This window comes from Natator depressus, chromosome 20 (genome assembly GCF_965152275.1).
Source record: "Natator depressus isolate rNatDep1 chromosome 20, rNatDep2.hap1, whole genome shotgun sequence".
Taxonomy (NCBI): domain Eukaryota; kingdom Metazoa; phylum Chordata; order Testudines; family Cheloniidae; genus Natator; species Natator depressus.
Window position 1 is genome coordinate 24716380 of NC_134253.1, and position 15843 is coordinate 24732222.

The 15843-nt window shown below is 59.0% G+C and overlaps 3 protein-coding genes across 3 annotated transcripts; 2 read left to right on the forward strand and 1 right to left on the reverse strand.

The window, feature by feature from the left end:
• Positions 1-35: 35 nt before the first annotated feature.
• DHPS (deoxyhypusine synthase) lies at positions 36-5676 on the forward strand. Its single transcript, XM_074935456.1, has 9 exons — positions 36-256; positions 541-705; positions 974-1095; positions 1463-1559; positions 2037-2123; positions 2800-2905; positions 3281-3384; positions 3690-3815; positions 3956-5676. The coding sequence occupies exons 1-9, from the start codon at positions 53-55 to the stop codon at positions 4049-4051; spliced, it is 1107 nt and encodes a 368-aa protein (XP_074791557.1). The 5' UTR covers positions 36-52; the 3' UTR covers positions 4052-5676.
• On the reverse strand, positions 4379-10394 carry WDR83 (WD repeat domain 83). The gene is made up of 9 exons (XM_074935457.1): positions 10242-10394; positions 9665-9785; positions 9146-9251; positions 8512-8560; positions 8264-8390; positions 7863-7930; positions 6542-6650; positions 5993-6107; positions 4379-5869 (listed from the first exon to the last, which is right to left on the reverse strand). The coding sequence occupies exons 1-9, from the start codon at positions 10342-10344 to the stop codon at positions 5714-5716; spliced, it is 954 nt and encodes a 317-aa protein (XP_074791558.1). The 5' UTR covers positions 10345-10394; the 3' UTR covers positions 4379-5713.
• A 765-nt stretch (positions 10395-11159) lies between these two features.
• Positions 11160-15560, forward strand: LOC141975200 (PAT complex subunit Asterix). Its single transcript, XM_074935458.1, has 4 exons — positions 11160-11306; positions 12741-12846; positions 13768-13865; positions 15397-15560. The coding sequence occupies exons 1-4, from the start codon at positions 11257-11259 to the stop codon at positions 15461-15463; spliced, it is 321 nt and encodes a 106-aa protein (XP_074791559.1). The 5' UTR covers positions 11160-11256; the 3' UTR covers positions 15464-15560.
• Positions 15561-15843: the final 283 nt, after the last annotated feature.

Sequence of the window (15843 nt, forward strand, 5' to 3'; positions counted from 1 at the left end):
TGACCCGCCCTGTCTCCCCCCGGCCCCCCAGAGCCGCGCGGGCGCCGGCCCCATGGAGAGCCCCGGGGAGCGGTTCCCGGCCGCGGCCGTGGCGGCCGTGCTGAAGCCCAGCGCCGGGCTGCCCGAGGAGAGCCTGCAGGTGCGGGGCTACGACTTCGACCGCGGGCTGGATCACCGCGCCCTGCTCCAGTCCTACCTCGCCACCGGCTTCCAGGCCACCAGCTTCGGGCAGGCCGTGCAGGAGATCAACAGGATGGTGAGGGGGGCTGGGAGCCGGGACGCCTGGGTTCTACCCTGGCTCTGGGAGGGGAGTGGGGTCGAGTGGTTAGAGCAGGACTCCTGGGTTCTGTACCTCTCTGCTGTGGGCAAGCCACTGCCCCGCTCTGTGCCTCAGTTTCTCCATGTCCCTTTTGCTCCTTGAGGCTGCTAACAGGAGAGCCAGAGGATAGGGGGCCGGTAGCTTGGGCACCTGTACGGGGGGGTGAGTGCCCTGACCCGCCAGAGCGGGTGCCCCTGACATGTGGCTGCTCCGGTTCCCAGATCGTGGCGAAGCTGGAGCCGCTGGGCGAGGAGGAGGAGACCCGCGCCCACCTGAACCCCTGCCGCCGGCAGCCCTCGGGCTGCACCATCTTCCTGGGCTACACCTCCAACCTCATCAGCTCGGGCATCCGCGAGACCATCCGCTACCTGGTGCAGCACAACATGGTATGCCCCCCCCCCCCCCCGGTCCCTGAGCACTGCCCCCCACCCCAGTGCCCCTTGTGCTCCCTTGGCACTGAGCACCTGTGTCCCTGAGGGCCCCTCCCGGTGCCAGGCTCTGACACCCAGGCTGCTGCCATATCCCCCCTTAACCCAGTGCTGGGCTCCGACACCCGAACAGCGGCCACCCCCCCGCCCCTTCGGCTGGGGGCTCCCAGCACTGGGGTCCCAGGGCAGGGGGGTTCTGACAGGCCGGGGTCTCTGTGCCGCGCAGGTGGACGTGCTGGTCACTACGGCAGGCGGCGTGGAAGAGGATCTCATCAAATGCCTGGCGCCTACCTACGTGGGGGAGTTCAGCCTGCGGGGGAAGGAGCTTCGGCAGAGCGGGATCAACAGGTACAGGGGGGCCAGGGGGGCTGCTCCGGTCTAGCCAGGAGGGCGCACTCCTGGGTTCTCTGGGAGGGGAGTGGGATTTAGTGGTTAGAGTAGGGGGCGAATGGGAGCCAGGACTCTTGGGTTCTGTCCCTGGTTTGGGAGGAGAGTGGGGAGGCTGGGGGTCAGGAACTGAAGCTCTAGAGGTGAAAGGCTCCATTTCCTGCTCCCAGCCACTCCGCCAGTATCCTCTCTGCTCCCCCTGGCATCTGTGGGGATCAGGAAATGCCAGCTGTGTCCCTGTTCCTTGGGGCAGAGTGAGGCTCGTGGAGAGGCTGAATCCAGCTGGTTTTGGGGGGGCCGGGGGCTGAACCTGCTTGTTTCTCTCCAGGATCGGGAACCTGCTGGTGCCCAACGACAACTACTGCAAGTTTGAAGACTGGCTTATGCCCATCCTGGACCAGATGGTCGCTGAGCAGAACATGGAGGTGAGAGTTGGGGGGTGGGGGAAGCATCAGGGGAGGCCGTGTCCCAGGGGAGGGATGGTGCTGGGCCTGTAGGATGCTGGGAAAGTCTCTGACCTGATCCCTACTGAACCCCCCCCAACACCCTCCCGCCTCGCCAAAGTACTTGGCATGTGTAGATGGGAGGGGAGTGGTTAGAGAAAGGGGGGCTGGGAGTCAGGATGCCTGGGTTCTATCCGTGGTTCTGGGAATGGAGTTGGGGGTCTAGTGAGTTGAGCAGAGGGTGGGTGGGCACTGGGAGTCAAGACTCTTGGGTTTTACTCCTTGGGAGAGTCACTTCCCTCTGTGCCTCAGTTTCCCTATCCGTACCGTAACGGGGAGAGCTGTGAGGATGAGCCCGTGAACCTCGATAACTCCCTCTGAGCGGGGGCGGAGGTCGGGTTGCGTCACCCAGGCAGGAGAGGGGGGTTTCACCACAGCTTTGACCCCTGGGTCCTGCAGGCTGTGAAATGGACCCCATCCAAGATGATCGCACGGCTGGGCAAGGAAATAAACAACCCTGAATCGGTCTATTACTGGGCACAGAAGGTCAGTTGGGGTGAGGGAGAAATTGGGGTGGGAGGGGGGGTCCTGTTCATTTCCCCACTGGGGTTCTGGCTAACCCTTTCTGGGCTAGGATTGACTGTTAGCTGAACCACGCCGCCATCTCCCCCCCCCCCCCCAAGTCCCTCTCTGGGAGAGCCTGGGTGACCGGCTGGTTGGAGTGCTGCCCCTTTAAGAGCAGGCTAGATAACGATGGCCCTCTGGGTCCCACCTGGTCTGGGGCAGGGATCAGCAGCCTGGGGTCTGTTCCCAGCTCTGCCACTGGCCTGCTGGGTGGCCTTGGGCAAGTCCCTTCCCCTCTCTGTGCCTCAGTTTCCCTTCCTACCCTTTGTCTCTTCAGATTGTGAGCTCTTTGGGGGCAGGGACCATCTCTTGCTATATGTCCACACAGTACCTGACATGACTGGGGGCCCTGATCTCGGTCAGGGAAAGGTTGGGGGGGGTTGGCGCAGCACCTGGCATGGCGGGGGTCTAGGCTCTACCATAATATAGTGGCCCTGCTCCTCCACAAACGCTACTTTGAGGGAGACTCTCCCACACAAGGCTGTTGCTTTATCTCCCACACCCCCAGTTAATTTCTACAGGGGATCTAATGCAAACACCCCCTCCCATCTCCTCTGCCCCACCCCACACTCCCTGCCCCACTCGTGCCCCTTTGCAGAACAACATCCCGGTGCTGAGCCCGGCCCTGACGGACGGATCGCTGGGGGATATGATCTTCTTCCACTCCTACAAGAACCCGGGTTTGGTGCTGGACATCGTGGAAGGTGATTGTCTCCCTCCCCCTAGGCATGGTCCTTTCTCTGCAGCACCCCCCTCCCAGCCCCCTGGCTTAGACTGGGCAGGAATTGCAGGCCCCCTGCCTGCAGTGCCGGGGAGATTCCTAGTGGGGGGGACCCCCTTCATACTGAGCTCTTGGGAACCCTCTCTGCATTACCGAAGAGCATACAGATTGTCCCCCTGCTGAGACCTCCCACCCCAGACAAGAAACAGAGGGGCTTCTGGGTTCTAGCCCAGCTCGGGGAGGGCAGTGGGATTTAATGGTTAAGGCAGGGGAGGGGGCGGGGCAGGACTCCTGGGTCCTATTCCTGGGAGAGGGTGGCAGGAAGAAGGGGGTCACCATGGTCTCTTTCTCTCGGCAGATCTCCGGCTGATCAACACCCAGGCCATCTTCGCCAAGAAGACAGGCATGATCATCCTGGGAGGGGGGCTTGTCAAGCACCACATCGCCAACGCCAACCTGATGGTGAGGGAGGGCTTGGGCTGGGACCCCTGCTGCGGCCTGGGATGGTGGGTGGGTGGGTGGGTGTGTCCTTGCTGACTGGGCTCGGGTGGGCCCACCTGCCTGGCCGCCGCGCCTGCTCCCCCCGTCGGGCTCATGTGTGTTAACCTAGGTGTATCTAAGAGCGGTGCTGTAGCTTTAGGTCCAACATTTTATTTGGGGATTAAATTTATGACCTCAAACGGCACATTCCCTCCCCGTCATGCTTGGGGGAGTGGGCTGGGAGAAACCCGCCTTGGTGTCACACTCCCTCGCTCTCCGCCTTGCAGAGAAACGGTGCTGACTACGCCGTCTACGTTAACACAGCACAGGAGTTCGACGGCTCCGACTCGGGGGCGCGGCCAGATGAGGCGGTGTCCTGGGGGAAGATCCGCATAGACGCCAAGCCAGTGAAGGTGGGCATGGAGAGCTGGAGGGTGGGGGTGTGGGCCGTGTTGGGGGACGGGGAGCTGGAGGGATTAGGGGATGGGGGCATGGCAGGGGTATAGGATCTGGGTGCCTGCACTCACATCCCCGCTCTCTCTCCTGGTGGCAGGTTTATGCCGACGCCTCCCTGGTTTTCCCGCTGCTGGTGGCCGAGACCTTCGCCCAGAAAGCCAGCGCCTTCGGCTCCGAGAAGCAGCATGACTGAGACCCCTGGCCCAGCAGGGCCCCGGCCTGGGATGCAGCGTGGGGAGTCCTAGGCCCCAGGAACAAATAGGTTCATACCCCCGCCCATCACCAGACACTGCACCTCCCCCTGCCTCTGCCCTGTGGCTGTGCTGGGCTTGCCCTGGGATCCCAGGGAAGTGGGGGAGGGTCTGGCTTTATCCCTGTCCCTCTCTTTAACACCCTGCTTCCAAATTCACAAGGGCTGGGGCATGCCTGAGCGTCAGGACTCCTGGGTTCGAGTCCCATATCTGCCGCTGACTGGTTGGGTGACCCCCGACCCCCCCCCCCCCCCGTAGAATGTGGGTGGCCTTGCCTGCCCTCAGGGGCTGTGATGCTCAGTGCATTGGGGCGTTAGCAGAACCTGGCACCTGCGGACCCCCGTACCCGCATCCACCTTGGGCCCCATGGACTCGTGCTGGGACCTGTTCTTCCTTCCAGTTGTTTATTTACTGATTGGACACTTTGGGTGGCTGGGGGCAGCATGGCCAGGCCTGGGCCCGGGCCTGCTGATGCATGGCAAGTTTTAACAAACACGATTTTATTATTTGGCTTTTGGGAAAGAACCCCTGTGTTCCCATCCCACCTGGTCAGGACATCTGCCCTACCCCGGGTGTTAACCTCAGCTGAAACCAGCAGCGAAGATCTGGCGGGCCGGCTTTCAAGGAGGTTAGCAGCTCACCCCCGGCTCCCCTCGTACGTCAGCGGCTGAGCTGCGTTAAACCCGCCCTGCTGCGTGTTCCGCGCCCCGCAACCCAGAGGGGAGAACGCCCCGAGCGCAGGTTAACTGAGCACAGTCGCAAGGGCAGCCTGGGGGGGATGTGAGCTGTGCCCCCGTGGGGAGAGCCCGGGTGCCTGCTGCTCTAACCTGCGCTCGGAACATCCCCTTCTGCAGTGGAGAGAGAACCGCCCAGCAGGGCTGAGCTCCGGCGCCTGCCCGCCCCTGCCCAGGAGCGATTTACTGGCCGCTGCTCTTCAAGAGCAGCGTCTGTGCAGCAGGGAAACCAGAGTTTAGCTCCTGTCTGGACCTGGTGCCCAGGTGTCGGTTTCCTCGCAGGGCGCTGGTTGTGCCCTCCCTGGAACGGACTAGGGGCAGCTGAGGGTGAAGCGGGGGGGGTCACTGCGGGGTACTTGACCGATGGAAAGGACGCCTGGCAGCAGTAGCCGGGCCCAGGCCCTGGGGGATGGATTTTGAGGAAGTTTTAAAAAAACAAAGTCCCAGACGGAGGATGGTCAGAGCCCTTGGGGGGATGGGGGGGTGCCTCCCCATTAATGTTAGCCCCTAGTATCTTCTGAAGTCTCCCAGGCCCTCTGAGCCAGCTGGGGCTGTGTCCAGCCACCCCATGGAGTGTAGGGTGATAGTGGGGCGCCAGGCGGTTAGATGGGGACTGTAGGGTCACTGGTTGGTAGATCGGTGCTGGGCAGGCCCACGACTCCTGCATGGCTGGGGTCTGAGCTGCTGCGTAGGGCAAGAAGGCGGGCTCACCCCACTCCCGCATGCCCTGCTCTGGGGCTCGCTGCTGCTGCTCCCCCACAGAGTCTGTAGAGTCCCGGCCGCCCCGACTCGGAGACATGGCTCAATAAAGCAGCTGCCCCAAGGCTGAGTCCATGTGTGATTGGACGGAGGGACGCCCGATGCTCCAGCTCAACAGCCTGGCGGCTGCTCCTCTGCGGTGTGGGACTCCTCTCTCCAGAACTGCACGTGCCCCTCGGTGGCGGTGAGCAGGCCGGGCTCGCTGGGGTGGAAGGACAGGGACTGGACCACGCCTCTGCCAACGGGCAGGCTCAGCATCAGGGAGCCCTGTGGGGGGAGGAAAGGCCCCCAGTGAGAGTGACTAGGAAAGGAGGGGCCCGACGCCGAGGGCAAGGAGTGGGGCCTCTGCCCGCTGCGGGCTAGACTTGCCCTGCGCAGCCCCCCCCTCACCTCAACCAGGTCCCAGAAATACACCTTCCCGTCCTCCGAGCAGCTGGCTACATGCGTGTCCTTCTCGCTCAGGCAGCAATCCAGCTTGTAGGCCGTGTTCTTGTGGCCGGTGTATCTAGAGCGGAACAGACCAGACAGGGTTTGAATGGGGGAGAACGGGGAACCCCTCCTGCTGTACCCCAGCCGGATTACACCATGGGCCGTGCCCCAGGCTGGCCTGAAGCCACCTTTCCTTGTGTACAGGGCCCTAGTGCGGTGAGCGGCCCCTCCTGGGGCCCTGGATTTCAGTGAGGCAGGTGCCTATATATCTTTGAGGAGCTGGGCCTGAGGGGTTAGGCTGGGAGGCTGCAGCGGGGGGGAGGGGAGTCTAAGACCCCAGACTCAGAGAGTGGTTGCCCCAGAGAGAACAAGCGTGAGACTCTTGTGCAACAAGGGTCCTAGGACTGGCTGAGCCCCTGTGTTAAGCCCCAGCTCTGCGCCCGGGGAGGGGAAGTGTCCCTAACATGCGCATCCGACTGCTCCCGGCCAGAAGGCGAGGGGGTCACGTACTCTCCCAGCAGCTCCCCAGTGTCCTTGTCCAGCAGGCGCAGGGTGGAGTCCAGGCTGCCAGCCAGCGTGCACTGCCCGTCCTTGCTGAAACACACGCTGGTGACAGGACCTGCAAGGACAAAGCAGCAGATGCTGGAGCTGATGGAAACTAGGAGTTGGCACAGAGGGGGGTGCTGGGTAAAAGCTGAGCCAGCCAGCCCCCTGCCCTGGGTCTGGATCAGAGCCAGTGACTCGTTCGCCTACCTCTCAAGCCAGCCAGCCCCCTGCCCAGGGGCCGCATCGGAGCCAGCGTCCCATTTCCCCCAACCTCCACCCAGCCTGCCCTAGGGCTGGATCGGAACCAGCGCCCCTAGAGGGGAAGGTCCCTGTGTCACATTCCCTGACAGTCTAGTGCCCACATTGGAGCAGCATTGGAACTGGCGCCCCCTAGAGGCCATTCCCTACCCCTTAATCAGCCAAGCCAACCTCCCCTACCCCATGGCACCTGGTGTCAGTCAGCAGTGGCAGGTTTCAGAGTAACAGCCGTGTTAGTCTGTATTTGCAAAAAGAAAAGGAGTACTTGTGGCACTTTAGAGACTAACCAATTTATTTGAGCATGAGCTTTCGTGAGCTACAGCTCACTTCATCGGATGCATACTGTGGAAAGTGTAGAAGATCTTTTTATACACACACAGCATGAAAAAATACCTCCCCCCACCCCACTCTCCTACTGGTAATAGCTTATCTAAAGTGATCACTCTCCTTACAATGTGTATGATAATCAAGTTGGGCCATTTCCAGCACAAATCCAGGTTTCCCCCCCGCCCCCCCCCCAAACAAACCCACTCTCCTGTTGGTAATAGCTTTGGAAATGGCCCAACTTGATTATCATACACATTGTAAGGAGAGTGATCACGTTAGATAAGCTATTACCAGCAGGAGAGTGGGGTGGGGGGAGGTATTTTTTCATGCTTTGTGTGTATAAAAAGATCTTCTACACTTTCCACAGTATGCATCTGCTGAAGTGAGCTGTAGCTCACGAAAGCTTATGCTCAAATAAATTGGTTAGTCTAAGGTGCCACAAGTCCTCCTTAGTCAGCAGTGGGGGGATCTTAATCCCACTGGGACATTCCTGCCCAGACTGCATGCGGCACTTTTGGGGGATTCTCTGTCCCTGGCAACTTTTAAGTCCTGGTGGGATGTCTCCTACAAGCAGGACGGAACCCAGGGACGTTCTCTGGCCTGTGCTATGGAGGCAGTCAGCCCAGAAGATCGCCACGCCCCCTTCTGGCCTTGGCTCTGTGGCTAGGGCTCCTGGCGGTAGCTGTTTTCTCTCACTTACTTCCAACGTAATCCGAGTACAGCTCCCCTGCACGCAGGTCGTAGCGCCGGACGCGGCCATCCACGGAGCTGGGGGGGCAACGGGGGAGGGGTTACAGGGCAAGTACGGAGGATGTGATGCCCAGTCCTCCAACACACACACTGCTCAGGCCCAGCTGGGGCGCTCCCAGGGCAGCTCCTGGGAATATAGCTGGAGAAGGGGGGAGTCAAGCCCCTGAATCAGCTCCATTCCCGAATATGGCAACCCACAAGGGTCAAACGTGAGATGGCACATCCCTGGTGGGGGAGGTTACCTGCCTCTCCCTACCCTGATGAAGGTTGTTTAGTCTGGGTCCTGGGGGCTCTGGCTGTTCTAACTCACACTTGGGTCTACGGCCCCCTCCCTGACGCAGCGCCCCTCACCCAGAGAGGATCTCGTAATCTGACACTTTCAGGCTGGACACCCCGTCCTTGGCTTCGTCCAGGATCTGGATTGGGTCGGGTCTGCGTGAGCGGCAGTCCCAGCAGCGGACGCTGGAATCAATTGAGCCTAGGAGAGAGCACAGAGCAGATTCGGAGTAACAGCCTGGCCGGATCTAACCCTGCCAGTCTACGGAGTTCCTGAAGGACTCGCAATGAGTCAGCTGCGGGTTCGGAGCCGGTCTGCTTACCCGACAGGATCACGGTGGCCTCCTCGTTGAACTGCACGCAGTTCACCTTCTGTGGACGGAGAGACAGGTCAGGAAGGACAGCTGGGGCCAAGTTCAGCACACGGTGCGTGGCCCTCGAGTGCTCTCCCTGCAGTCGCTGGGCCATCCCCCGAGCAATCACCCCAGCTCGTTAGCATCTCCCCCAAGCCACACTGATCCCCTCAGCCCCTCCTGAACCTGACTGCAGCTTCCCCACAGCCCCCCCATCTCCCCTCCCAACGCTCCCTACAAGCAACTCAACGTGACCCTGAGCTGCTTCACCATCCTAAAACCCTCCCCCCGTACCCACACTCAGTTGCTGCACGTGTCCGTGCGCCCCCTAGGCAGCACTACCTCGATTCAGTCCCCACCCTGGTAGCATGAAGGGTTAAGGTCGCCATCTGTCACACCAACTGGCTGAGAGCAAGGGAGCCTCCCTGGCCTGATGTAATAAGCGATGGGACAGCCAGCTACACCTGTAGGGACAGAGTAGCTGGGCCTCCCCTGGCCCCTCCCCACACCCAGCCAAGTCATTCCCCACATGTACAGGCCGGCTGACATCAGCCTGCAGCACCCCCCAACCCAGGCAGCACTGCAGTAACCAAATGGGCCTCACCCCTGCGTGACCTCTGAACTTGCGGATCACCTGCCCACTGGCTACGTCCCACAGGACGACCGTTTTGTCGACCCCGCAGGAGCAGAGCTGGCTGTTATCGAAGGAACTGTGGGGGAAGCAGAAAGAAAGGTTAGGTGTTATCGTGGGGATCCGACCCCTCAGGGGGAGGTTACAGACGTGCATCTATGAGGCTTTGCATCCCTTTGGCGTGTCAGTGTAGCTGTCCCCGTTTTACAGATGGGGGAAACTGAGGCACAATGGGGGTGGGGGATGACACATTCCACACAGCACATCAGTGACATAATAGAACCCAGGAGTCCTGACTCCCAGCAGTGTCCCTCCTACGCAACCCACTAAAAACCACTCCCTCCCAAAGCTGGGGATAGAACCCCAGAGTCCTCACTCCGCCAATACCCTTCCCCACCTGCTTTAACCACTTGCATGCTAAACACTCTAAAGTGGTATGATCCTGAAGTGCCTTGGGTTACGAGACAAGTGGAGTCCATCCCCTGCCCTTACCCAGCCGCGTCCAACACTTCGTAGCCATGGCCGCTGTAGGTCTTCAGGAGGGTCCCCTTGTGGGGGTTCCACAGCTTCAGGGACTTGTCGCTTCCGCAGGTGAGACAGTAATTTCCATCCACTGCAGGAGACAGGATGGAGAATGATGCAAAGGGACAGCGTAGCCCACAGAGGCACTAACCCCACATCCAGCATTTCCACCCCACAGCGGTGCTGTTCTCCCTGCTGTCCTCTTGCTCTGCATGGCTCCCTGCTAGTCCCATGCATGCTCTCCCAGCTGCCCCCTCCAAGCCAACCCCCAAAACGATGGAAGAAACTAAGGGCAGATCTCCACTAAGACACATCCTCATTCCCACCAGGACACAACAATAAGCAACACATTAACAGTCTGAACTCTTTGACATCTGCTGGCATCAATAGGGCTCTAAATGCACTGCAGGGCTCTGACTTCGCTGCTCTAACCACTAGACCTCACTCCCCTCCCAGAGCTGAGAACAGAATCCAGGAGTGCTGGCCCTCATTTCAACCCACTAGAGCCCACTGACTCACTTCACAGGGCCCGTGAGGACACACTCACCATTAAACCTCACTGCCCTGACCGCTCCCTGTTTGCACTCCAGATTCTGCACCAGCTTCTTTGGCAGCTCTGGCTTCTTGGGCTTCGGTTCAGGAAACGCCATGATGGGACCCCAAGCGGCCGGTACCTACGGTGGTTAAATCTGGGAGATCCGGACTCTGTAAGCATGGGGGTGGGGGGACGAGACAAAATCGGGGTCAGCTGGGGCGGGTTACAAATCTCTCACCACACTCCAGCTTCACGGATGTCTCCCTGGGGGCTGGAGACACTCGCTCACAAGCTCGGGGAAGCGGTTGGTGCCGCCCTGGCTAAGGAAACAACAGGAAAGTGATTTGGTGGCTGTTGCTGCCACAGGAGGCAGGAAAAGGGAAAATCCAACCCCCGCTAGATCTAGGCTGTGGCTGGGTTCGATGTGCAGTCGGGGGCACAGAGGTCATCCTATTAAGACCCAGGGAGCCTTATGGAGCTGCAGACATTTGGAGCCGTCCCCTATAGAGCTGTGTGCAGCGCCCCTCAACCCAGCTCTTGCAGATACCCCCGTGGCCTCCCCAGCCTTGCGCCTACAGAGCCCCCTACAGCCCCCAGTTCCTTAGTCTCCTTCCAACCCCTGTAGCCTCCCCAGCCTATTAAGGCTCAATCATCCCCTTACTCGCTCCAGAGCCCTCCCCAGCCCCTCAGTCTCACTCACCCCCTAACCCCAGCCCCAGGCCCCCCCTTTGCTTCCTCTCCCCCACGCTGCACCGGGGAGAGGGGCGCTCCGTGTCCGCCTCCCGTTCCCGTCCCCCGGCCCCGCAGGTTCCGGCTCCCTTGGTTCCGCCCCGCTTGGCCCCACCTGCTCCGAGCGGGACTCGCGCGGGGTGCAGTGCTCGTTGTCGGCCCCGCCTCGTCCCCCGCCCGCCGTGGGACCAGGCTCGGGGACCGGCTCGCCCCGGCCAGGCGCGGGGAGCGGGGGGTGTCCCGGAACCATTGCTGCGGGCCGCGGGGTGTTACACCGATCCGCGCCCCCCGGGAGCAAATGTCCGGCAACAGCATGAGCGACCCCCGGCGGCCCAACAAGGTGCTGAGGTGAGCGGGCCGGGCCGAGCCGAGCCGAGCCGGGCCGGGCGGGTCAGGGGGTCTCAAACGGGGGGTTATTACACGGGGGGTCGCGAGCTGTCCCCCCCCCCCGCTGTGCCTCCAGCATTTATAACGGTGTTCAACAGATAAACGGCGTTTCCGGCGCGGGGGCCGCACTCCGAGGCTTGCTCCGTGACAGGGGGTCACCAGGACAGAAGTGTGAGAACCGCTGAGCCTGGCAGCCCTGGGGCCCGTCGTGAGGCCACGGCGCTGCCCATTGGGAACGCTGGAGCGTGCCCCCGAGGGACGAGCGGCCAGCGAGCTCCACATGGCAGCCCCTTGACAGCCAAAGCCTTGGGGCAGGGCAAATTCTCCTGTTACATGGGAAGGGGTGATCGCCATGGGGTCTGTGTCCGGTGGGGTTGCCCAGCGGGACACCGAGGGGTGGGTGATCGCCGCGGGGTCTGTGTCCGGTGGGGTTGGCCAGCGGGACACCGAGGGGTGGGTGATCGCCGCGGGGTCTGTGTCCGGTGGGGTTGGCCAGCGGGACACCGAGGGGTGGGTGATCGCCGCGGGGTCTGTGTCCGGTGGGGTTGCCCAGCGGGACCCCAAGGGGTGGGTGATCGCCATGGGGTCTGTGTCCGGTGGGGTTGCCCAGCGGGACCCCTGGGGGTGGGTGATCGCCGCGGGGTCTGTGTCCGGTGGGGTTGGCCAGCGGGACACCGAGGGGTGGGTGATCGCCGTGGGGTCTGTGTCCGGTGGGGTAGGCCAGCGGGACACCGAGGGGTGGGTGATCGCCGCGGGGTCTGTGTCCGGTGGGGTTGGCCAGCGGGACACCGAGGGGTGGGTGATCGCCGCGGGGTCTGTGTCCGGTGGGGTTGCCCAGCGGGACCCCAAGGGGTGGGTGGCAGGAATCTGGCCAGTTGTCAGAGCGTTATGGCAGAGAGCAGGGAAGTGGAGATACTGGCATTTCTCACCCCAGGTTATTCTTGTTCCCAAGACACACCCCCCCCAGCCCCTTCACCAATCACAACCAACTGGAAACCTGCCACCTCATTTCCCATGAACTGACCTCAGTTGGGACTGACTTTAGGTCCCTCTCTACCTGCATTAGACCTGGTTAACGGAGGTGAAAGGCTCCACATCTCATTCCCTGGTGTACTAAGCTGCTCAGGCCTGGGGGTGGATATGAACCACTGCTCTAGATGAGAAAGCCCCCGTGTCTGATTCCTTATCCCCACTCTGAACCACCCAGTCTGCTTGAGCTAGGGCTGGCCTGATACCAGTGACCTGGAGATGAAAGGCCCCTTATCCCATTCCGCACCCCTGCAGATCCCTGTTTATCTTCACGCTACCTATGGAGAAGAGGGCTAATAGTTTCCAAGCGTGAGTTAACACTCCCTCCTCTCTCTCCTAACATGCCATTTCACGCTTGCTTTGTAGGTACAAGCCTCCGTCTACAGAGAACAACCCCACGCTGGAAGATCCCACTCCAGATTACATGAACCTGCTGGGAATGATTTTCAGCATGTGCGGCTTAATGCTTAAGGTGCGCAGGAAAGGAATGAACATTAGCTCTTGCATAGATAAGATGCCTTCTAGGGTGACGCAAACATGAGATGCCTGCTCTTTATTATAAAGGACATCTGTGCAGCTGGGCGCTGTAGCACTCCATAGCCTCACCGTGCCTGTTCCCTTAACCGACTGGCTGCTCTTTCACAGAATCCTAGAGATGCTGGGCAAGGAGGGACCTCAGGAGATCACCTAGTGTCTATCTGAATTGCAAAGAAAATCCCACGGCACCGAGTCTCAGAACCAGATCAGTTGGCTCAGCCGCAGGGCTAAGAATAGCAGTGCAGACGTTCCCGCTCAGGTTGGAGCCTGGGCTCCAAGGCCCTCCCGCTTTGTGCATGTCCCCCCAGCCCCCTGAGGCAGTATTAAGTATGCCAAGACCATCCCTGACAAATGTTTGTCTAACATGTTCTTAAAAACCTCCAGTGACAGGGCTTCCAGAGCCTCCCTATGTTAAATGATTTGGGGGATGGATGAGGGGGAGATCTAGAGTGGTCTAAGCCATTGCACTGAAATAGAATTGGAAGAGAAAGAGTCAACTTCTGTTCCGGGCTGAGTGTTTAGTGGGTAGAAAAGGGAACTGGGAGTCAAGGCTCTTGTGGTCTCTTCCTGGCCGGAGGAGGGAATGTGTCCTATTGGTTAAATTAGGGGACTGGGAGCCAGGACTTTGGGGTCCTCTTCCTAGCTGTGCTACTGACTCGCTGTGTGACTTTGGACGAGTCAGTGAAATAGTACTGAAACTAACTAACTTCACAAGGGAGCAGGGATTGTGATCTTTGTTTAATGAATGTTTTAAAGAGCTCTGGGACTTGCCCAGTATTATTAGATATTGAAGATCCTGAGAGATTCCGTAAGTGCCCGCTTTGAGGCTCTCACATTAGTTCCTCTGTGTTTCTAGCTGAAGTGGTGTGCTTGGATTGCTGTCTATTGCTCCTTCATTAGCTTTGCCAACTCCAGAAGCTCAGAGGACACCAAACAGATGATGAGCAGCTTCATGTGAGTCATTGTCTTTCTTTTACTGTCTCATTGACTCATCATGTGAATGGAAGACATACGTCCAAATGTGCCTGCCTGTCCGTGTTGTGGTTAGAGCAGAGGAGTAGAAGCCAGAACTTCTGGGTTCTGTACCCAACTCTGCCACTAATACTGCATGATTTTATACTTTGACACTTTCCTGCTGCCTTGGTTTCTCCATCTGTAAAATGGGGATAAAATGGTGTTGGTGATTCGTACGGCGCACTCTTCATCCTAGTCAGCAATGAACCAGCGCCCCAGCATGGTGCTTTGATGATAGAGGGCTGGTCTGTTGGAGGTGCCATCATTTGAATGAGATCCAAAACCAAGGTCTCATTTGTTCTTGGATATTAAATTCCATGGCATCTTTTCCTAAAAGCTGAGCTGTGAACCCATGTCCTGACCAATTCCCAACTCTGGAATCTACAGTCTGTTTCCTTAAATACCTACGCTGCAGTTCCAGTTGGATGAAAAATCTCGTCAAAAACTGATACAGTAACTCCGCACTTAACGTTGTAGTTATGTTCCTGAAAAATGTGACATTAAGTGAAGCGAATGTTAAGCGAATCCAATTTCCCCAGAAGAATGAATGTAAATGGGGGGTTAGGTTCCGAGGAAATTTTTTTTTTTGCTGTACAGTACAGTACTATAGTTGGGAGGTGCCCTCACTTTACCCCACACAGGGACAGCCCACTGGCACTGGAGACAATGAGGCAGGCAAGGAGGCTGAAGGTGCTGTAGGCTAGGAGAAGCTTGTTGTGCACCAGCAGTGGCAGCTTCCTCTACTCTGCAAGAACCAGGGGTGGGGGGCTCAACCCTCGGCCCACCCACTCCACCCCTTCCCCCAAGCCCCCACCCTTAACTCACCTCTTCTTCCCCCCCTCATCCCCCTTTACTCCTCATGCCACGTCCTCGCTCCTCCTCCCTCCCTCCCCTGCCTCCTGCTCGTGAGGGAGGAGCGAGGACTTGGCGCGCAGGCTCCCCCTCCCTCCCCTGCCTCCTGAATGCCGCAAGCCAGCTGATTGCCGTGGGCAGGAAGCCGGGGGAGGAGGGGAAAGGTGCTGATACATGGGGTCTGCCGGTGGGCGGGAGGCGCTATGGGGGGCGGGGCGTAGAGGAGCTGATGAGGGGCTGCGAGCTGTGGACAAAGCAGGTAGCCAAATGACGTTATAGCGAAGCATTGCACAACTTTAAATGGAGCATGTTCTGTAATTGAGCAGGGACGTAAGGTCGAAACAACATTAAGCGAGAGGACGTTAAGTGGGGAGTTACTGTACAGTGTTTGATGTTAAGCAGCTGCTGCCTTCCACTGTAGAGGTGGCTCCATTTCCGGGTGGGTGAGCAATCCTCGTATGCATGGTTGAGAAAGCAAGTACTTTGGAATCCCTGGGAATTGTTCACCAACATGCTAATGCTGTACAAGACCCAGACATGCCGGTGGATATTGAAATAATAAAAAAACCTCATGGTTGGTTGGTTTTTAAAATGATTGATTTTCTTCCTCTGGATTCAGGTTGTCTATCTCTGCTGTGGTGATGTCCTATCTACAGAATCCCCAACCCATGTCCCCGCCTTGGTGAAGAGATTACAGCTCATTGCACAACTCCTTCTTGCAAATCCCAGAGAGACGCTGTCGGCAGAGAGGAAGGATTCACACGCTAGAACCATCTGTTTGTACAAGCAGTGGGTTGTAACACTCGGCTATCAAAATAAATGGGTTGTTGCTGTAGGAGCTTTGGTTTAAAAAAACAATCTGTGCGCATGTAGAATGGTGCCTTTCATCTCTTTGTCACCGGTTTCATAGGGGCTGAAAGTACTTACCATCGAACTGGTATTTTGTGGGTCTCAGTCCAGTTTCCGAGGGTCCCCATTGTAAAAATAATTCACCATGACTGGCACTAACTGACTTGTTGACAGTACAGAGGCCAAGTGTTGACTCGGCCACAGAGATTGCTCTCTG

Bases quoted from the DNA above. Each gene is read 5' to 3' on its own strand.
- DHPS (XM_074935456.1), top strand. From the start codon at position 53: ATGGAGAGCCCCGGGGAGCGGTTCCCGGCCGCGGCCGTGGCGGCCGTG. The intron at 1,560-2,036 runs GTGAGAGTTGGG...TGGGTCCTGCAG, and splicing joins TCGCTGAGCAGAACATGGAG to GCTGTGAAATGGACCCCATC. The intron at 3,385-3,689 runs GTGAGGGAGGGC...TCCGCCTTGCAG, and splicing joins TCGCCAACGCCAACCTGATG to AGAAACGGTGCTGACTACGC.
- WDR83 (XM_074935457.1), bottom strand. From the start codon at position 10,344: ATGGCGTTTCCTGAACCGAAGCCCAAGAAGCCAGAGCTGCCAAAGAAG. The intron at 8,391-8,511 runs GTAAGCAGACCG...GCTCTCTCCTAG, and splicing joins GGCCACCGTGATCCTGTCGG to GCTCAATTGATTCCAGCGTC. The intron at 6,108-6,541 runs GTACGTGACCCC...GTTCCGCTCTAG, and splicing joins ACTGGGGAGCTGCTGGGAGA to ATACACCGGCCACAAGAACA.
- LOC141975200 (XM_074935458.1), top strand. From the start codon at position 11,257: ATGTCCGGCAACAGCATGAGCGACCCCCGGCGGCCCAACAAGGTGCTG. The intron at 11,307-12,740 runs GTGAGCGGGCCG...CTTGCTTTGTAG, and splicing joins CGGCCCAACAAGGTGCTGAG to GTACAAGCCTCCGTCTACAG. The intron at 12,847-13,767 runs GTGCGCAGGAAA...CTGTGTTTCTAG, and splicing joins TGTGCGGCTTAATGCTTAAG to CTGAAGTGGTGTGCTTGGAT.